Source organism: Anser brachyrhynchus, assembly GCF_964034855.1.
Source record: "Anser brachyrhynchus genome assembly, chromosome: 23".
Taxonomy (NCBI): domain Eukaryota; kingdom Metazoa; phylum Chordata; class Aves; order Anseriformes; family Anatidae; genus Anser; species Anser brachyrhynchus.
This window is the reverse complement of record NC_137716.1, coordinates 6,926,715-6,948,068: the sequence shown is the minus strand read 5'-3', so window position 1 is coordinate 6,948,068 and position 21,354 is coordinate 6,926,715. Positions and strand designations below refer to the sequence as shown.

At 55.8% G+C, this 21,354-nt stretch overlaps 1 protein-coding gene across 11 annotated transcripts in view; it reads left to right on the top strand.

Annotated features, from left to right (window-relative positions):
- Positions 1–21,354, top strand: part of TCF3 (transcription factor 3) — a 73,755-nt gene that overhangs the window by 2,604 nt on the left and 49,797 nt on the right. For 9 of the 11 annotated variants that reach the window (XM_080566356.1, XM_080566353.1, XM_080566349.1 and 6 more), the window contains exons 2-3: positions 150–251; positions 6,923–6,995. In XM_080566356.1, the coding sequence (XP_080422482.1) occupies positions 177–251; positions 6,923–6,995 (148 nt within the window). In that variant the 5' untranslated portion in view covers positions 150–176. Of the gene's footprint in view, positions 1–149; positions 252–6,922; positions 6,996–21,354 lie in introns of those variants that run through there. The other 2 variants (XM_080566347.1, XM_080566348.1) reach the window with 2 other exon arrangements.

Sequence of the window (21,354 nt, the reverse complement as noted above, 5' to 3'; positions counted from 1 at the left end):
GAGCGCTCGCCTGCGTTTTTCTTTTTCTCCTTTCTCTCTCCTCTCGCTGTGTCTTTTTTTTAAATATTCATCAGTGGGGTGGGTGGTTTGCTCTAGTCATTAAAATATCTCCTTCCCCTCCCCCCCCCCCCCCCCCTTGCTTTCTCTAGGACTGCCACTGTTGAGGCTGTGGGAGTATGAATCAGCAGCAGCAGAGAATGGCTGCAGTTGGGACAGACAAAGAGCTCAGTGACCTGCTGGACTTCAGTATGGTGAGCGAGCGGCCGGGGGGCGGCGGAGGGCCCCGGGGCTTCGGAGCTGCACGGGGGGGAGGAAATGGGAGCCTGGAAATTGGCCGTGATGGGTTTCAGATGTGCCGTGTTTGTGTGCATGCACATGTGCTGCAACTTGTTTATTTTCAAGTTAAAGCGAAGCTGCTGCCCCTCCTCCCCCCCCCCCCCTTCCCCTCGATGTATATTGTTTCCTCGCAGGGAGTACAGAGGGGTGGGGGGGTTGGTGGGTTTTGCTGGTTTTTTTTGTTTTTTTTTTCTGGATGGGAAATTCTGGGGAAACATAACATACTTCTGTGTAGCCTGTTTAAGTGCTGGTGGTGAAAGAGCCAGGTAACTGTTTTTGAAGCCATGGATACAAAGCTAACGCAAAGTTGTAACTTCAGTAGCTGATTAATCAGGCTTTTTTCCTCTCCCCAGATCCAGACTATTAAACTTTTGCTCCCACAGGTTATTCTATCTCGGTTTGAAATTTGTCCAAGCTCTCCAGCACATTATTTTTGCAGGAGTTAGGCACTCGCGTTCCCCACGCTCTGCTCTACTGGAAACCTTTTAGCTGCCTTTAGGGGCTGTTCGTGTTCAAAGAAACAGAACCTGAGAGTTCCCCCCGAAGGATGTGCGCAGCTCAGAGGGAAGAGAAGTCCCTGGTAGCCGCAGCAGAGCGCGGGTTAGTCCCCAGCACAGCCGCCTGTGCTGCCGTCTGCAGTCAGCGATGTGCCACACCGAGCGCGTCGAGCCTCTGCCACGCCGGGGCTGGCAAGCGACTTGCGGAGGGGAGAGCTCGTGTTCAAAAGAAAATAACTTTGTTTGGTTCCTCTGCCGTGTGCTGCACCCTCACGGGGCTTGGAGCGTGCGTCTTGCTTTTAAGATAAGCAAACATACTGCGAAGATAGAGAAAACAGCTCCTCGAGGAGGAATAACCATGGGCGCCGCTGCTGTGGCTGTGGGGTGGCCCCCGAGTTGATTTTCTTGCCCCTTAGGGAGGAGGGGAGAAGAGTAAAGGGGGAAAAAAGGTGGCAAAACCGGGGGCGCCTGCTGTCCTTGTGGCTGTTACGCCCGTGGAAAGTGCTGAAGCCTGGCAGCTTTTCTGCAGCCAGGCACTGAGGTTTAGCAGTGGGAAATAAACCTTTTTGTACAGCTGGGGCTTTACCGGTCCCTGCTGGGCTCCGTGCTGGGGAGCTTTGGTGGTGGTGCCTCTGCCCCATGTAAGATCAAGTCTGCAGGACGAGTCCAGTTCTCCTCGTTCTGGGCTTCTGTCGGGAGGCTGGCTCTGTTAAATTAACAGCAGGATGTTTTACCGTTGCTCGTGGGACTGGCTTAAAGCATACCTTTAAAAATAGGACGACATCCAGGTTCGCTGGGGAGCGGTGTGTGGTTATTCTGCTCTCGTCCTCGGGGTCCTGCTGTTCAGCAGGCGTCCCGGGGCTCGCCGGCCCGTACACCAGGCAGTGCCAGGTTTTGGGCTGAGCCTCGGTCAGCAGTCCATAGCCTGCTCCCAGGTCGGGGCTGCGCCAGCTCCTGCTTTACTTGGTCTCTGAGGAAAAAAAAAAATCAAATCCCACTCACATTCAGAGCTTTAAAAAACCCAAGCCCTTATTTTCAAAATTGACAACCCATCCGCACTCAACTGCATGCTGAGAGCTGTATTCCCTGGAGGGGTCCTGACCTGTTCCCTCTGTATATGAATATTTCTGTCCTTGGAGATTAATCTGCAGCCAAGGGTTGGATTTGGGTTCAATTCCAGCTCTCCTACGCTGATGTAAACCTGGGGAATGACCAGAATTTGTTCTGCGCTCGTCTGAGGCTTATGCATTCAGCAGCGGCACCGGGGGCGGCTGCTTGCAGGATCAGGGCCTGCAAATGTCATTTGCCAGCAAGTGATTCGAAGACATTCCCTCCGGGATAAGTTGGCCGATGGGCTCCGATGCAGGCTAGATTTGAGCCAGATCCGTTTCACAAGCCCTCGTCTCTCCGCACATGCACACCCTTCTCCTGAGTTTGCATAAAGGGATGTTAGCATCCATCCTGGAGGATGGGAAGTGGAAATGGGAAAGCTTCCTCGCTGGGAGCTGGGCACCCTGGCGTCGCAGGCTTGTGCAAAACGTGGGGGTGTCAGGGAGACTGCGCTGTTCGTTTCTGTATTTGTGTCATTGGGATGCAGGATTTTTGGCCACAAAGCTCACTCTCAAGTGTATTTATATGTTTTGTTTTTTTTTTTTTTGGAATAAGCAGGAGTGGAGCCCAATAATCCTCTCTAGAGTGGAAGGAGGGAAGGCTGGAGAGATTCAGAGAGGCTGGAGGCGTTTGCTTCAGATCAGCATTTCGGTTCCGTTTTCCTAGGGAATGTTCAGCCCCTGTAGCCCGTGGTCCAGCTTTGTGCTGTCTTTCGGGCGGATTTTAATATCTGGCCCTGGTGAGTTTGCATGGCCAGGTGAGGGTTTGCGGAGTCAGTAAAAGGGTTGTGCGAGAGGCTGTAAATGGGTCTTAAGAGTCCTGAAAAGAAAGACTTGTGCCTTCTTTAATAAACAGATACGTCGGGTAGCTGCTGAGCTGCGAAGCGCTCACCCGAAGCTTTCTGCCAGTGTAATTTGACAATGAGGGCGAAAACCAAAGCAGCGTGCTTCTGAGCGAGCTGGAGCCAAACGCGCAGCTCTGTATTCGGATTGCTGCTCTGGGGTGTGCGCGGCAGAGCGCTTACCTCTACCTCGGAACAAATTGCCTTTTATAATTGCCCCAAAGTGCAGGTAATTTGTAAGCTTTCTTTCACCACCGCTCCCTGGCAATAGTCCAGAACAGGCTTGCAAATCTGGAGGAGAGCTTTCGAGAAAGCACCCTGCCTATTGCTTCGCGTTGCCGGCTTCCACCTTTTTTAGCAGCCCTTCGTTTTGGTGCGTGACTTTGTGCCAGGCTGGGCTTTGCGGGCACGTGCGGGGCGAGCTGCGCCCGGGTGTTGCCCACACGTGCATCGCGAGATGCTCGGTGCAGCCACCCCGGACCACATCTGTGCCCTGCTGCTGGTGTTTGCGTGTCCTGGGGAGGCGCGGGCATGTCCCGGGTCCCCGGCCGGGCTGTGGGGGCGGGTGCCCAGGCACGGGGCTCTGCCTTGCCCACGGACGGGGCTGGGGGCTCGTGCGCGCCTGCCAAGCCGGAGAGAGGCAGGCGGCTGCGTGCCAGCCTGGGTCTCTGGCAGAAGTGAAATACTGTTAACAGCCATGATTATTAGCAGAGTATTAACCATATGCTGCGGGGATGCCGGTTGTCAGGGCGGGTTTCTAACTCGGTGAGAAGTTGCAGGGTGGGCAGAGGCTTGAGCAGTCGCCTAGGGCTGCTTCCTCGGCGAGTGACGGCGCTCGCTGCCTGCTGGCCCTCGCCATCCAGCCGCTGAAATAAGGGTGAAAACCGAACTGTTCACAGCCAGCAGGGCTTGAGCAGCTCCTTCTGCCTCTGCTCCTGCGGCTCCCGAAGTGCTGGATGCTGCTGAAGCGGCGCCGAGTGCCCTGCTCTGGCCAAGGCAGAGCGCCTGCATTTCCATGATAAAACTCTCGCTTTTGTTTCGAGCGAAGCGGTCGTGAAGTTTGCTTTACGCCGCGGTGGACTTCTGGGGCCGTAGTCAGGAAGGCCTGCCTTAAATGAACACGTATGAAATATCCTGCTGGCAACGTTTATTGAGTCGAATTCCCTCTTCTCCCCGAATTAACAGCTGGATGCTTTCCACTCTGCAAAATAGATTTCAGGTTTTGAGTTCAGGCCCGAGGTTGGTTCAGCCTGGAGTTCATAAGGTGGAGGAGCGGGGGAAGTGAAAACAGCTCTTTAATTTGAAAACACTGATGCACTGGTGGAAGTGCCCAGTAAATGAAATGCTGCTTGATATCGTTACTTGCGTCTGGCAAATTCCCTCTCTTGCTTACAAGTTCGCTGCCGAGAGCGTGGGGTCTCTCAGCCGTAATTCCCCGGCAGCGAGCGCGGGTGTTTGGAGCTCGCCGCGCTCTGGGTTTGCATCTTTTAATCCGGGAGAAGTGGAGGGGGAATAAATCCTTTGGTGGGGGGAGTTAGAGCCGCGAGGATACACGGGCATCGTTGTCAGCTGTCAGGGAGGCCGGAGACATGACTTGAGAAACTATATACAGGGACTTAAGATGGGGGATTTTACATAACCACTTAAATCTACGTTATTCAAATCCAACAAAGGACGAGTAATGACCCAATTACAGCTCCTCGGAGGCCGCGCCTGGGTCCCTCTGGTGTGTGCCAGCCCCGGTCCGGTGTCATCCTTACCCTCCCCTCGAAGTTTATTTTTAAAGCTGCGTTTCGAAGCAGAAAGGAAATTCGCAGTGGGTGGGTGAACTTTGGCTGTGAGTGACACACGCCAGCGAGCGCCTCGCGTATGCCTTGCACCCAGCTCCTCGATGCGGCCGCGCACCAGCCCGCGCCACGGTGGAAAAACAACTTGGCAGCAAAAAAAAAAAAAAAAAAGAAAACCACCAAAAAAACTGAAACGCTTCCTGGAGCCGGCGAGCGATAAAGGCGCTCGGAGCCTGCCTCGAGGCGCGGGGTGACCGGGGGCACCCCGCTTGGTCGCGGATCCCTGCGGGAGGGAGCGCAGGAAGGGTTGCATCAGTCTGAAACCTCGCGGCGGTGGCGGCGCGGTGGCGAGGGCATCCCCGCGGGGGCGTGCTGGGGATTGCCGTGCCGCGTGGGGGGGACACCTCTGTGCGGGAGGAGAAGGCGCTCGGTGCACAATGGAACAGGGCTGCTCATTTTCTCCGCTGGCGCTTGCGGCTCCAGCCTCGGGGTTTTCGGCATCAGCGCGTAGGAAGCAGAAAACCTCGCGGAAAGGAGGCAGGGGAGCTTTCGGGGTTTGGTTTTGCTGCTCAGGACCGCGGCGCCTCGTGCTCACGTGGGCAGAACTGCCTCTCGCTGCCTGGAAAAGGGGTCTCGGACCCCTTGGTGTTCTTCCCTACCTCAACGGGAGGGCGCGTGAGCGGGGCCGGGCCGGGTCAGCCGTGCAAATTCCATTTTTAGTCATTTCAGGGATCTTTGCAGAAAACAGCGCTGACAAAAACAAACCAGAGCACTGAGAGGAAGGTAGGCTGCGAGCCTTCGGTGTCGTCAGGGTTTGTTTTTGTTTTCTAGCCCGACTTCCTGAGGAAACAAGGCCTGTTCGATGGTGGGGCCGTCGGCCCCGGGGGTGCAGGGGGGGCCCCCGGCAGGGGCTGAGCCCCCAGGGAGCGGGGTGCTGGCGGCGGGGCGAAGCCACGGGGAGGCAGGTGCCTGCAGGCCTGCCGCCGGTTGTCCACACGCGCACTTAAACGCTGCTTACACCTTTATTTAAATGCGTGTGCTTCTGTACCGCTCAATTGTGCGCGTTCATAAATATATATGATCCCAAATTTGAGTTCTTTTTTGAATGGCAGTTGGTTTCTTAACTGCTCTCTTTGCATCTCTACCACATTTAACTGTGTTTTTTTTTTTTCCTCCCCAGCATTTGTAAAAACAAAGCTGGGCAGACGGTTCTGCACAAAGGAATGTTTCTGACCACAGCCAGACATCAGCTATGTCAGGGCACGAAACGCTGCGTTTCTGTAGGCTCTTGTGCCATGACATTGTTTAATCTTCAAAGCATTAAACTTTTGAGTTACTCAGACATTGCAAAGCTAAAAATAATAAAAATTCAAATGACTTGGTGGTAAAAGTATCTTGAGTAGTAAAAGGATATTAAAATGTTAATTCACTAAGCGTTTTCCCACCAGTTGTTTTATTGGCTGGAGCTCCATTTGTGTGGAGAAGAATTAGTTTTCTGCTGCACGCAGGTGCATATAAATTTTTAAATAACAGCTTCTGAAGCCCTCCCAACTTACATTAAAAATATTTACCCAGGTTCACTGACGAGGGACGCAGTGTTTTTGAGGAAGCTCCCTGGCAGAAGGCGAGCTGTGGTAGTGCAGCCACAGCAGTGTAGCAAACGAGTAGCCAGCGTTACTGACTCTGCAAAATATGTGAACGTTGCTCATCGTGAGTTAAATGCCTTCGAACTTGGCATGGCTCCTGCCAGCCCACGGGCTGCGTTCACTCGTGGTGCTGCTGGAGCCCCCAGGGAGCAGGGCTGGGAGCTGGCGTGGGGCTGCCGGGTGGCCGGAGGGCAGCCCGCGTCCTCCTTGGGCACGGGGGGGGACCTGGACCGTGCTGGGGGTCGAGGGATGAGGTGAGCTCTGCCGGGTGCTGTCGCTGGCCTGGGAGCTTTTTGAGAATGGAGTCGGGCGTTCGGCACGGCTCCGGGGGCACCCTCCCGGCTGGGCCTTGGTGATTAGGCTGGGGCAGAAACTGTTGGTTTTGACCGCAGCGGCGATGCGTCTTGGATGGCTTTCAACTGCACCTAAGGAACCAGACACGCTGTGTACACAGGAGAAGTTTATGCACGTAGGAATGCGTGTGTATATTAGCGCACAGCTGCGCTGCTCTCCTGTCCCTCCTGCAGCTGATCTATGTAGCAGGGACGCGAGGAGAGGAAAGTTTTTTGCATCAGTGAAGTGCTTCTCTTCCCCCTTCCTCCCCCTGCCTGCCCAACATGACCCCCCCTTTGCAGCAGCACAGCAAAACTAACATACTGAAATCTCTCTTCTCTTCCCTTCCCTCTCATCTCCTTGTTTTTCTAGATGTTTCCCCTGCCAGTGGCTAATGGAAAAAACAGACCCACGACCCTAGCAAGCACTCAGTTTGGAGGATCAGGTATTGTCATCTTAATTTTTTTTATTTAACAACATAAAGTCTCTTGCAATAAATGTGTGTTTGCTACCAGAGACCCAACTGGGGCGGTTTCGGTAGTTTTGCGTGTTGTGTGTTTTTCTGGTGGTTGTCTGCTGCTGGTTTGTCGGATGCTCTCCTTGTTGCTCCGCGTGTCTCTGGGCAGGCAGAGCTGCTCTTTCTGGTCTGTCGCTGGTTGGGAAGCTGCTACCGGAGCTGGAGGTCATGTACGGTACCCTGGAAGACTTTTTCTGTACATCACCGAGGAGACGCTTCCTTGGTGGTGAATTCCTGGGGCTCGGCTGCCCGAAGGGAGATTCCGGTGCAATGTGGGGGTGTCTGCTCCGTTCAGCCCCCCAGCAGCTCCCTGCCGCGGGTGGGATCTCTGTTCCCACAGGTGCCTTCGCAAAGCCCTCCTGGCAGCAGGGAGATGGGCAGCGAGGGCGGCTGGAGCCGTGCACGAGGTTTGGGGCTGCTGGGGGGCAGAGCAGAGCCGTGCGGCCCCATCCCCGCTGGCGAGGGTACAAGGATGCCTGCATCAAAGGGGTTTGGGAGCAGGGCGTCTGCGGGAGGAGCGGGCTGGTGCTCGGGCTGCAACGGCAGGCTCTGAAGGGCACGTAGCTTTTAGATGTCTGGTTTTGGAAGCACGGTGTGGATTCATCTGAGGCTGAAGCGGAGAATTCCCAGGCCGGGCGGACGGCGCGGTGCCGTGCCAGGCTTTTGATGCCCGGGGAAGCTGTGCTCCGCGCAGGGCTCGCTGCAGCCCCTGGCGTGCAGGAAGTTCGCTTAATTTGCCCTTCTTGCCGAAACATGCTGCCGCTTTGGGGATGGTTAAAACTTGACCTTCCTGCGCCGGCTCGAGTCGAGCTGTCTGGGGAAAGGGCAATGCCTGTGCCCAGCCACAGGGAGCAGGGTGGGATTTCTGGGTGGTGGCGGAGAAGGGGCAGCTCTTGGGAGCTCCTGTGAAAGCAACGTGCAAGAAGAGTGCTCTGCTCTGCTCTGCTCCTGCTCCTTGGGGCCAGGGGAATGTGGAACTGTTTAGCTGCTTGTCAAGATGTTTTTGAGCAAACATTTTTACAGGGAGGTAAGCTGTTGAGTGGGTGCTGGAGAAAAGGGAGGAAATTCAAGGGCAGAAACTCTCGGGTTAACCCAGATGGAAGCTGATCTCCCCAGCGAATGTTCCCGTGTATGAATGTGCCTGCGACTTCTGCTGTTAAAATAATCCACCAAAGACATGCTACACGCTAGTGAGAGAATAGCACTGGAGCAAGCTCCCATTAATTCGTTTCCTGCTCGGAGGCTGGCTTGGCTGCCTGGCTTGCAGAGCCGGCCAGCGAGGAGAGGCTGCAAGCAAGGCTGTGCTGGTGCAGCCAGCGCGGTGACCGGACCCCCTCTGCCTGGCTGGGCAGCAGCCAAAACGATGCAAAATCTTTTTTCTCTTTTTTTTTTTTCTTCCCCTCTCTCTTCTTTCGGGTGAGTGAAAGGTAACGTTGACACCACCCTTCCTCTGGGCTTCTGCTTTTTGAGCCTGGCTGTGAGTAGTTCATAAAAACAGAGGACTGATATTATACAACAGCAGTTGCACAATCGCTGCTGTCCTGGTTTTGGGGCTCTGGGGCAGCTCTTTTGTCCTGCAGACGGGCAGCCTGTGTTTGAAATGCAGCTTGAGGCTTGGTTTAGGGGAAACCTGTTGCTCCACCAGCAGCGTTAGCTCCTCAGCCTCACCTTTGGAGAGCGAGAGGGACACATTTCAATTCCTCTTCACATTTGTGGCGTCCGGTTCTGGGTGTTTGAAGATGGATTTTTGCTGGGTGAATAACTGCAATGAGATGCCAATAAGGTGTGCAGTGTACAGGGGTGCAGTGCATCTGCTAGAAGGATCCAGGCTGTCTACGGAGGGTCCTGGATAGTGGTTTTCATAGTTTGTGGATGGTGGTTAAGCTTAATTTACTAATTGACAGCAAGGTACCATCAGAGGCTAGCTCATCCTCAAAGGCATAGCCAGGCAGCCAGCTCAGAACTCGACGGCGACTTGTCACCAGCGCTGCTTGGTCGGAGGTGAAGAGCAGATGGCCCTTGGATTCGGGGACCTGGACTTGCTGAGGGCGCAGAGCGCCTTGCAGCCATCGGTAATCTGGACCTGGAGATTAGCTCCTTAAATCTGCTTGCCGCACAGCAAGGCCTGGGTTTCATCTTCAGCGTGCCTCGTGGTTTTCAAACGCTTGTGTTCAGTTGGGGTCCCATGCCCCTGGTGAAAATAGTGCTGCTTCCTCTCCGCTGCCATCCCTCTCCTTGGAAGGAGGAACCAAGCGCCAATTCGCTCAAGTCTTGGCTCAGCAGTGCGCACTACAACATCAATACCTCGTTATTGCAATAACCCCGAGATAATAAACTGATGCCTTCTGCGCCAGAAGCGTTTATGTTTTGTGCTTCTGCCCACCCTTGGAAATATGAATTCGTGGCCTCCCACTCTTCATCTGCCTCCTCCTCAGGGAGATCCTGGGGCAAGGCGGAGCTCTTATTTTTTTTTTCCCCTCCAGAGGAGCCTTCAGCTCTAGGCTCTCTGCTGCCCAGGGGAAGCTGGAAGTGGAAGGAGCCGGGCAGGGACCCTGCTGACTCCCAGCCAAAATGCCCCATTTGCCAGGATAAGGTTCTCCCTTCCAAAGTCCGGCTGGTAAATAAGGTAGTGCGGTAATTCGAAACAGTGCTACTAGAAAACCGCGGTGATAAAACTGCCCCAAATTGAAATCCTCTTCAAATCCCCATTAATGACTGCCTTGGCCGCCCCTGGCTGGGATGCTGGCGTGTGCGTGGGTGGCCTCCTCGCGAGGGGGGACCCGGTTCGCTCTCCGAAGCCAGGAAAATTCAAAGTGTTAATGCAAGCCCTCCAGCTCTGAGATCTCTTTGCTTTTATATTTGTCTCCTGGTTTTATTTTAAGCTCTGCCACTGTTTCCCTCATTTCTGTCCTTAAATGCACCAGGGAGGAACTGGTTTAGCTATCCCGCCGCACGGACAATTCAGCACCTCCGCTTTGCGTTTTTTTGGCAAGGCGAAACCCAACAATTGCCACTAGGACGGAGCTTACGTCATGCGGGCCGTGTCTGCAGCATTTATAGCACATATAGGTCACCGCGGGGAAGTTGGTCTTCCTGGGGCTTGGAGCTGCGACCAGCGCTTCCAGCGTGAGCCCCGCTGTTTGCTGCCGGGGCGCTCAGCACATGCCTATTGTCCTGCTCCTGGAGGGCTGTGGTTTCGTCATCCCCGTGCCAAACTGTTTGTTTGTTATTTGCAGTAGCAAAACATTTCAAGCCATGTCCTCTGTCCCCCCTCCCGCCCCCATGTCATAGTTTGTAGATGACTAATCTGATCAGAAACGAGCGCCCTCCCAGCGTGCTTAATTAAACTGCGCCTCTAGCAGGAAACCGCGCGTACGGGATTTCACATGGAAATGACCATTTTTAATTGACGCTGCGACAGTAGGAGTGGCGGGAGGCGAAGAAGTTTCATTGTCTCTTCCCGGGCCGTGGCATCGCCGCGGGGCCGCGCCGGGGCTGTCACCTCGTGGCTGCCGAGTTTTTGGGGTCAGCGCGTGCCAGCTGTGCCGCTGCCGCAGCAAACACGTCGGGGCTCTGCCGAGCAGGGAAGGGAAACTGAGGCAAATGGTTGCACGAGGTAATACATCTCCTGGAGCAGAATACATCTTCTGGAGCTGCTCACCAGCAGTGCTTTGCATCCACAACAAATACACAGCGCCTGTAGCCCTCTCCCCAAAGCATCAGCAAAGTGTGCGATGCCAGGGTTGTGTCCTATCGGAACAGGAGCCCAGGCTGCCTTCTGCCGACACGATTCCTGCTCACAATAAATGAAATCTTTGCTACAAAAAAATAGCCTTAATTGTTTTCCTTTTGAGTAACCGAATTCACCGTTAAATGTCTTTTCCTTCTCGCTTTGTGCTGAAGGGAGCTCCCGTGCTTGAGCTCCCCTGGGTGGGTTTGAAGGGGAGAGTCCCCCCCTGCTCCGCGCTGTGATTTCCACCCCCAAAATTTGTTCAGTGCTTTTTTGCCAGTGAGATTGTGAGATGAGGCTCATTGTTGAGGGAATTGCTTTGATCGGGGCAAGTTCATAAAATACATTTGAAGCTGGCTAACCAGGGAGTTTTTCAAAGAGTTACAAGCTGGTGCATGTAACAAATTTTAAGTTATAGTCTAGTGAACAAAGCAAATGCGTTCTCCCCGGAGGTAGGTGAGTCTGTATCCCCTTTGAAAGCCTGCTTTAAACAGCGTTCAAACTTGGATACCTGTGGCAACAGCACTGAGAGTAATAAATTCTATGAAAGCTGAGGTTGTCTCGTTAATTGGAGCTGTGGGTTAGCTGTTTGAAGATTTAATTATTCTGCGTGTGCACGCAGCCGCGTGTCAGGAGGATCCCGGCGTGGAAGGGAGGCTCTGGGGGGCTGGGCGCCGGTGGTGAAAGCGGCGAATTTGGGGGGTTGTGGGGAGCTGAGCACCACGTTTCGGGCGCAGTGCTGTCAGCGATTGAGTTTCAGGCTGCAGAATGGCGTTTGCAGCTATTTGCCATAGTGAGGAAAAGAGGAGCTTTTATTAGTAAGGATGTATCACGTTTTCCTACTAACCGCCTCGAGTTCCCACATGTTTTGCTTATGCTGGAGTGGGAGTGATGGGCTTTGCTTGCTATTTTGATATGTGATGGAAGGCAGACATGAGGTACGCAATATGGGACTTGATATTTAAAACTGGCACTTTCCATTAAAGCGTGTACTGCAGGCTGCTTGTTTATGTTGCGGTCGTGTGCGTGCCCGTGCAGCAGGCTTGCGAAACTGTCACTAAACGGAGAGCCACCACAACAAAAAGTCAGAGCAGCGAGCTCGCTTGCCTGCCTGCTGCCACGGCTTTGTCTTTCGAAGTTAAAATGACTTCTTGGCCGTTTTTGAAGGAAGAAAAAAAAAAAAACCTCTTGCTGTGGACAAGTCAAGCTTGCAAAGCGTGGAAGAAGGCGGCCGGCTTCTCTGCGCGCCCCAGGGCTGCGTTCTTGGGGAGGAGGGTGCTGAGGGTGCTGGGGGAACCTCCCTGGGGCCAGCCCCGGGCTCTCCGTGCCACAGCCTGGAGGGTTTTCAGGGCTTTCAGTGGGGTTCAGCTCCCACGTGCTGCAGCCGGGTGCTTTGAAGGGCTCTCGGCTCTGTTCTCTTTCGCTGCCTTGGGGAAGCTCCCGGTCTCCTCCCTGCTTTCTCCTCCGTGTTTTGTCCGTGGGGTGGGTCACGTTAAGGATATGGAAAATAGGATTTGAGCGACAGAAACAGAGAGAAAGGTTTGGAGGGCCCGAAAGCGGGGCGTTTCTGTAGCTGGGTGAGCAGGAAATAATAGCAAGCGTGGGGGAACAAAAGGCAGGGGCTTATCTTCACGCCTGTCTCCCTCAACCCCACGTAACGCCCCAGTTCCATCTCCAGTCGTGTCCCCGTGTCCTGGAGCGCGCGTCCCTGCTCATGGGGCTGCCCTGCCATGGCAGCTGCTTCTCCTGCACCATTGCGGCGAGGATGATGTGCAGCTGGTTTTTGTTGCTTTTCTTCAAATATGGTTTTTTTCACCTTGAATTTTCTGTGCGGCGGGCAAGGCTGGGAGCGAGGGCATCCCGCTGGAGCAGGTTTCCAGCGGGTGCGTGAGGAGCGAACCTGGGGAGAGCACCGAGGGCGAGCGTTGTGCTGGGGCAGCAGCGATGCTCTAGGGGCAGCTCAGCGCTCAGGAGTCCCGCCGGTGGCTGCGGGTACGGCAGAGAAATCTCCCTTATCTTTGTGTGCCTGCAACTGCAGGGGGCTGGCAGGGTGCGTGTTTTCAGGGGAGGGGTATTTCTGCCGATCTCCCACCCCAAGGAAGGGTCCTCCTGGCTGGATTCGAGACTTTGAACAAGGAAAGAGCACGGGGAATGTCGGAGGTGCTAGAGAGCCAAAGCTGTACTGAGATAAGCGACAGCTTTTGTTTAGAAACTGCAAATTTGACACAGACCTTGTTTAAGCACACAGCTTTAACTTTGCCAGCAGAGTTAGAGCGGTGCAGCCATCTCCTGCCGGCAGAGCTTTTTCCTTCCCGAGATGAGGCAAGGCAGCCCTGGTGTAACTGTGCCTGCTCGAGGGGTTGTGGCGAGAGGAGTACATCTTATGTAAAGCATCACGTGCCTTACCTGGCGTGAAGCTGGGGTAGGAGGGAGCCTTCTGCCTTCGAGCTCAAGCACCTGCTTTCCTTTTATTAAAAGGAGGTGGTGCCCGGCGCTGTTGCACTGCTTAGGCTGCTGGTGTCTTGATGGCGAGGGCCAGGACCTCATGAAAAATGATCTCGTGGAGGGCAGCGCGCTTGGGGTTCGGTGCTGGGACGCAGCAGCTCTGCCCCAGCCCACCTCAAACCCTGCTCACGCAGCACTGCCTGAGCGTCGTGCGATGTTGCAGGGCTGAGATTTGGACTTCTGCATTTGAGGAGGGAAAAAGCACGTGCCTAACCTGGCCGTGCCTGGCTGTTACATCCCCTGGGTGCTTCTCCATCCTCTGCTCCTATTGCGTTCTGCCGGTGGGAGTAGGCAGAAAGCTTGCTTTTGGCTCAGCATCCCAGCTCGAAGCCTTCCACGCTTGTTGTGCCCTTTCCAAAGGGGAGAGATGGCTTTGGAAGGGGCCCAGCAGGTCTGGCAGGCGTTTCTGCTGGACCTCGCTGCTGCTAATTTCAAATTCTGCATGCTCGGTAGGGTGCCTGCTGCAGCACGTGTCCCGCGTGTGACCAGCCGCTGCCTATTGCATCCCCATTGTTAATGTTACGTGCGCTTACACTCGGATCGGAGTTAACCTTTTTTTTCAGTTTGAGATAGCAAGTGGGTGTCTTAAGGGGACAGATGTAGTGCGTGGTGCCATTTTGTTTCTCTGGAGGGCCTCGTACCTAGTCAGGCACTGCGGTAACTCGGCTGAAGGATGCTGTAAACGCATCTTCTCTGCTCACTAGCATCCAAAATCACTGTTAAAGGTGACATCTTTGTTCTAATACAAGAGCAGACTCTGATGATGCTGTTTACGACATCTTCACAAGTGGGAAGGTGATGAAGATCTTACCACTTCAGCTGGAAGTAGGCAGTGTTTGCCTCCGTGGCCAAGGCAATGAGGTTGTGCGCGTGTTTCCTGCGTGCTTTGGGCTGTGTGCATGGGACAGGACCAAGGGCTGACCTCCCCAGGCCGGCGAAGCCCTCCTGGGATGCACGGTGACCCCTGATAGATGGGGTTGATGTGGGATGATCCTCTAACCGCGGGCTGGAAAGCTGCCCTAGGAGCCGTGCCGTGCCTGAAAAGCGCGCTGCGCTCTCGGGGCGGGCTCGGTGGCTCTGCCCCGCGCTGCAGGCATCGCGACGCAGGTAAGCCGCGGGTCGCAGGCTGCTGGCGGCTGTTCCTCTTCTGCCTTGGCGCTCGCTCCTCGCCGCTCGGCTCAGCCCGTTCTGCCGGCTCCGGGTGCCGGAGCGGAGGGGTTCGCCTGCCCGCCCGCGCCCTGCCTGCCTGCCACCCCATCCCGGGGCGTGCAGCGGGGCGGTGGGCTGGTGCCGGCCGCTGCAGCTGTCTCAGTTATGCCAAAAAGTTTGCCCACATCTGCCTCTCGGATTCCCAGCCGCGTGGGTTGGGATTAGCCTGCCCTCTCGCAGCGCCTCCAAATAGCTGAGACATCCCCGGAGCACGGCGAGGGGGTGGCAGCCTGCAGGCTCCCAGCTGCCTCCGAGGAGGACCGCTGGCTGTCCCACGTGTCCCCAGGCAGCGAGGAGGAGGGACGTGGGCAGCATCCGAGGGCTGCAGCTTCCCTGGTGCACCCCCAGGCCACCGACCCCGCTGGGTGCGTGCAGATGCCCGGAGCAGACGGGTTTGGGGCGTGAGGATGGCACCGACCCTCCGGCATCGCGTTGTACGAGCAGAAGGCCAGAACGCAGGCGTAGGTTTGTGAGCAGTGTTTTTGGGGAGAAAGGTTAAATTTTAGGGATATGGGGCTTGTTGAATGATGGTTGTGCCCTGCCAGACCTCCAAGCAGAGCCAGCATGGAGAGCATCTCGCTGCGGGTTTCGGAGGCCCTCCTGCCAGAAGGTTCCCAAGTATTTTGCAAGTCTTGATTAGCGCATTAGCTTAAACAAATTGAGTTATATATGCCACGGAGGGAAGAAAGGTACTGCACTCCTTCAGTGTTGACTTAAAGTTTAATTAATTTTGTTGCCAAATGAGGCATGAAATACGGTGTGAAATACATTGTGGTGCTGAATGCGTAATTGTACGGGGGACCGGGAGCGCGGCGGGCGCTGAGGGCTGGAGATCACCGGAGACGAGCTGGGGCACGGCGCTCTCGTGGCACCGAAACGTGCAGCTGGCAGCTGCGGCACCGCCGGGCTTCCCGCGGTGCCCTTTGTGGGGGAACGTGCCCTGGGGACCCCCCCGGGGGTGTGCGACTGGGCCCCTGCAGCCTCCCGCACAGCCCCGCGGCGCCCTTGGGCTCTCTGCGGCTTTAAACCCAGCGCAGCCTGGGTTTGGGGTAGGATGGGGAGGTTTTTTTGTACAGGTTCTGGGTTTGTCTGACCTGGGTGACCTCACAGGATGGAAGCACATGTGCAAAAACATCAGAAGGGGAAAAGGACAAAGGTTTCGTGAATCAGCTTTTGAGGATTTTCCTAATGGTTTTGTTGATGCCTCTCCTTCTGCCGTGACTAGTGTTTCTGGAGGGAGGATGCCTTTACAGGAATCACATCACCTTGCCTCACCCCTAAAGGAGGTGAATGCCCAGACATCTGCCTTTTTTCCCTTGAATTTTTATATTATCTCTCCAGGTAGCTCAGCTCCAAGGCGAGTGGGGCAAAAAAAACCCTAAAAACCTGCTGTCCATCTGCCTGTTAACCCAGAGCAGCACACCCCCGCCTCGAAGTGTCCGAAGGCACCAGCTCTCTCTAAATTTAGCCAGAGATTGCGTCAGGAGCAAGAGGGAGGTGAAGTTAATGTGGCACAAGCTTTTTCTAGCAGGGGAGCCTTCCTGGTTAGACAGGGCCCAAAAATAAATGAATGGCCCCGTTCCAGAGCGGCTGGGGATGGCAGGAAGGGCAGCCTCCACCAACCCCGGGCGTGTTTGGGGGTGGGATTTTATACCAAGCAGGGCAAAGGGCTGTTGTACAAAACCCTGACCAGTCCTAAGCAGGAGGAAGCCTCTTGGAAGGCACGTGCCGTGCCCTGTGTCCTCTCTGCGGGCACAGACCGTTGCCAGCCAGCAGTGGCCTCTCCTTCGGTGGTGGCGCTTGGCTCTGGTGGCCCCAGGCTTGGCTGGCACCGCTGGGCACGGAGCCGTTCCTCTCCTCGAAGAGCATCTTCTGCCCGTCCTCCATCCCTCGGGAATGGGGCTTTGGTGCAGTTTTCCCCCTCCAGGAGCTGTCCTGGGCTCTGTCACGGCGCTGCGTGCCACCCGGACCTGGTGGCATCCAGCAGGGCCGCAGGGGACGACCCGTCACGTCCCTGGCCCGGAGCAGGACCCAGCCACGCTCCAGCAGGACCCGCCAGGACAGGACAAGGCTCGGAGGACGCTGGCGGTGCCCATCACCTCCTTTCCTTCCCCAGGTGGCACAGGGGGACAGTTGGCTCGTGGCACGTGACAAAAGCTGTCCTTGCCGTGGTGAACGTGTGACCGCTCCTCGGAGAGCGGGGAGGTCCTGGGCCCCTTCTGCTTTCTAAGGCATTTTTTTTGAAAGTGAGGTGGTCTCTCCTCCAAAGGCTTGTTAATGCCCCGTTAACATTGTTATACAAAACAGCAGTATGCCATTTAATTAGGAAAAATACGTACTAACCTCTACCATATGTTGCTCTTCTCCTCGTATTTGCATTTGAAAGTCCAGCTGAATTTCAATGTGAAACTGGATTTTATCCAAATGATGAATGGCCTGAGAGGCTGTGGGAAGATGGATGTGCCTCCCTATCAAATGTCTTTGGGTTTTTTTCTTTTTTAAAGGAAAAAAAAAATTGAAAGCGAGATGCCTTTATTCCTCCATGTGCTGTGGTTCAAACTGTTCGCACCTTTCCTCTAAAACCTTAAGCAAATGTGTCTGGCCGGGCTCTCGCTCCTGCATCTTCTGAGAGCAGAGGCTGCAGCCGGGTGAAGGAGAGGGATGGGTGTTGTCCCGAGCAGTGACCTCTCGGTGGCAGGTCTGGAGAGGAGCCTGCGGCGAAGCTGCCAGTGCTTCTGGCACGGCTGCTTCAGCCTCGTAGGTTTTGCAATCTCCTTGCTTGACCCAAAGAAGACATCGGCACCGACAGGCACCTTTTATTTAAAAATAAGCATAAGTAAAGGGCTCGGCTGCGTGGGCTCCGAGGCGTCTTGGTCGCTGCAGCAGGAGCGTGGTGCACGGAGCCGCTGAGTGTTCCCTCACTTCGTTTTCCCAAGCTGGGTGAATTTTCATTTTCCCAGCCTGGGCCACTGTTTCCCTGTGGCCGCCACCTCTCCGGCAGCTTTGGGCAGCACATGCTGCCAGCTCGCTGCTGTGGGAAGAGCTGAGGGCGCCCAGGCCCCCGGCAGCGGGTCCGCAGTCCCTCCGAGCTCGCGCGCTTCGTGCTGGGCCAAGGGCTGATTTTTCTGCTCCTCCGAGGTATGTGTGAACCGAGCTCCGCTGAGCTGCGTGTGCTCACAAGGCTCTCGGTGACCTTTACCTCGCCTACCTGGCAAAAAAAACCCTTAAAAATCATTTCATATCCTGATTATTTCACATCCTCAGCGGATCTGCCTTCGGAGGCCTGCAGGAGTGATGGGCCGGCTGCAGGAGTGGGTGCCACAGGTCTCTGACTTTTGTTCTCCTTTCCCTTGGCCCCTCAGATCAGTTCAATCTTTAAGACGGTTTTTGTTGTGTTTTTTCTTTTTTTTTTAGTTGTGTTAATGCAGCTGAACTAATATGATTACATTTCCAGATTTGGGTAATGGAATAACAAGTCAGGAAGCTCTTTTTGAACAGTTGCTTTTTTTTTTTTTTTTTTTTAAGTGAGAATCTGTGTCACTTCCAAATTATCCAAGTCTCTTCGTTGGGAAGATCTTTCTCTTTCTCAGTTACTCTTGGCACCAGAGCTCCCTGCTACCGCGGGCCGTGCCTGCAGCGCCCTGGTCCTGGTACAAGGCTGCGGGCGCCGCGTGCTCCCTCCCAGGGTTACCCGTGGCCCCGGGGCAGCTGCAGGGTTCTCCCTGGCTCCCCAGAAAGTTGGGTCTTCCCTAGTAGAAGCAAGAGGTGGCAGGGGCTGTGCGTGTCCCCCAGGGGTGTGTTCAGGGCAGGGACCCTCGCGTGCCTCCCCCTCCCCAGGGTTTGTCCAGGCTCGAGCCTCTCCCCGTGCCGCAGGAGCCGGCGCGCGTTGGCTCCGCTCGCCTGCGTGTTCGCTCCCGGGTGACGGAGGAGAGGTTTGGGAAGCGGGCACCAGCGGCCCAGCGAAGTCGTCTCGCAGCGGCAACTTCCTTTCTAAAAAAGAGAAGGATGTTGCGGAGTTGGTGGCTTCCCATTATTTTCCCCAATTTGAGCCCTTTCTTGCCCTCGGGCCCTCGGCACCAGCCCGCGCGCTGCGCTTCAGCTCGCTGAGAGCCTCGCCGCGACGAAGGGCGCCCGCGGCTCGGGGCCACGTGGGTTTGGGCTCCTGAAGCGCCGGGGTCCCAGCAGCAGAGCCTGCCCCGGGGCCGCGGTGTTTGCCCTTCTTTGGGTTCTGCGGCACGAAGGTGGTGAGTCACTTTCCATGGAGCGATAGTTACCCCGCTCCCGTCTTGTATTTGTGTTGTGTAGCCAGCAGGATTATTTATAACTCAGCCAGCATCCCGAGTCTATTGTTTCAGCAAAGAGCAGGAATGACTAGATGACTTCCTGAGATTTTTTTTTTACCACCCCCTCATTTTTTATTTTTTTTTAAAAATCTGCTTTTCCTTCCAAGTATTATATTCGCCAGTTGGATGCTTTCCCCCCACATCTTCCCCTCCTGATTGTGCATTTGTGCCGCTGACAATCCCACTACCGGTGTTGCTTTAACCCTAAAAGCAGGGTTTTCCTAGGAAAAGCGGAGGAATGTGCTCCAGCAGGTCTGCAGCACATCTGGGGAGCTCGCTGGGTCTGGAGCCAGCATCCCCGGTGCTGCGACCGAGGCAGGAGTCCCCAGATGCGAGGCTCTGGCTGCGCTGTTAACAGGAGCACGAGCTGCTGTCTGCGGGCAGGATAAAAGGCAGGCTGTGACCTTGTGCTGCGGTTGTCCTCGGGACACCGTGCCACTCGGGTGCGGAGCTGCTCCGGTCCAGGCCACCAGTGCGGGGTTGGCAGGGGAACGCTTCAGCTCAGCTGCTTTGTCCCAGTCCCACCTGCCCCAGGTGTTGGCTGGGGCAGTGCAGGGATCTTCCCTGAGCCTGCTGCGTGGGGCAAAAGCCATTTCCCTGCAGTCAGCCCCAGGGACGTGGGGGAAGCGGGCTGTACGCTCCTGTCCTCTCACCTGCCCGGTGGCAGTGGCACGATTTGCGCACCACAATTTGTGGCAGACGCCGGGGCTGCCCCTTGTGCCGCGTCGCACCGCTGTTTCTTCTGGCTCTGAGTAACCCGGTCCTTGGCCGTTGGGTGTTTATGCAGAGAGAAGGGAAAAATTGGGGGTGTGCATGTTGGTTTTTGCCCCAAATCTGGGAGCTCTCCTACTTCCTTTCCCCCTCCTTTTTGTTGCTCTGCCTGCAGTTTATTCACTGCCTATATTGCAAGGCTCAGCACTCATCGCGGCCTTAATTAAGCCCTTCCATGGCGATCTGCGGGTGAAGGTGTGTGAAACAGATAGCAAGGGCAGGGTGGGTGGTTCGGTGAACTCTGCCCGTCCGACCCTTTCGGAAGGAGCTGCAGGTCGAGCTTCCCTGGGGAGCAGGGGACCCAGGGTCCCCTCCGCGGGTGCATGAAACCGCAGGGGCCCAGCGGCAGCGGATCCTCACCCAAGCAGCCAGGGGCTCTTTGGGTCTTCTTCCTCGAAGCCAGGGTGGAAGGGGATTTGTTCTAGTCCAATTCTCCTCCTGGCTGGGCAAGATGCCCTGAGGAGCCCTGGCAGTGCCGTGCCCTGCACCTTTCCTTCGTCGCCTCCTGGGCCGTGGTGCACGGAGCAGCCCCGAGGCTGGAGCGGCTGCAGCCCCGACCTGCAGAAGTAGTTTGGGGGCGAAACAGCTGGAGAAGAAGTCCTGGCTGCCTTGTGGTCAGCAGAGATCCTGCAGAAGTCCTCTCGGTTTCTGTTAGCTCAGAACTCAAAACTGAGCCCTCGTTTATTTTTAAGCCGCTGTTTCTAGCCGAGGTGCCTGCGAGCACCGTGCTTGTCCTCTCCCCGCCGGCAGGAGCTGCCTCGCAGCCCTCGGGGCCTTCCTGGGCAGGGCCCCAGGGGAGCAGTGGAAGGGGCTGGCCGTGGACCTGTCTCCGAATTCGGGGGCGGATGGCACAGAGGTGTTGCTCTGGCTTTGGCTCTCCAGGAGGTGCCTAGAAGCACGAAGCTTGTCCACATGGGCACGGTGCTCGGATGTGAGCAGCTTGGATTGGCAAATGGGTCTTGAATTCTGTCCTGTAGGGTTTTTGTGTGCTCTTCGTAGCCCCTTCAGCTTTTCCAGGTTTCTTTTTGTGCAGAGCACTAGGTATGGGTCAGACCCAGGAGCGTTGCATAGAGTCCTGGGCTCGGGGCTGGGATGATGCTCTACGAAGGGCTGGGAATTGAGGCTCCTTGGAGAACCGCTCTCAGAGCCATGCGTTCACAGCAAACTTCTGGGGTCCTCTCCAGAGCTACATTTCTTGTAGCAGCTGAAATCAGAGGTCCTCTGGGCCAGGCACTGAACTTTCTGTTTGTAGGAGCTCATCCCAAAGCCTTTACAGCCCAGGCAGGGCGGTTTGGGGTTGCACCGGAGCTGGAGGAGAATCCAGGAGGAGGCTGCTGCGAGGCTGCCTCGCGCTTCTGCTCGTCCTCGGGAGGCTGAGGTTTCTGAACCCTTGTTCCCCAAACCTGGGCACTCCTGCACTGGCTCCCGCCTGTCCCACGTGCCCGGCTGTTTCGGTTTTATCCCATAGCTGCCTGCTCCGGGCAGTGATCCCTTGAGTGTAGCACTGGTGCGATTCCCATCCTGTCACCGCAGCATTTCCCTGGAGCACTGGGAGAGCCGAGCCTGGATGGCACAGACTTTGTGCTTCCTGCTGCTCCTCGGGTTCCTTTCAACTGAACCGCGCGGAAAAGAAAGGGAGTGAGAAGACGGGGAGCTGGGCCTGACACTCCCCGCTGTGAAACGGCTGCAGTTGGGCCCTGTGACAGCAGGACGTGTGCCACATGGCAGG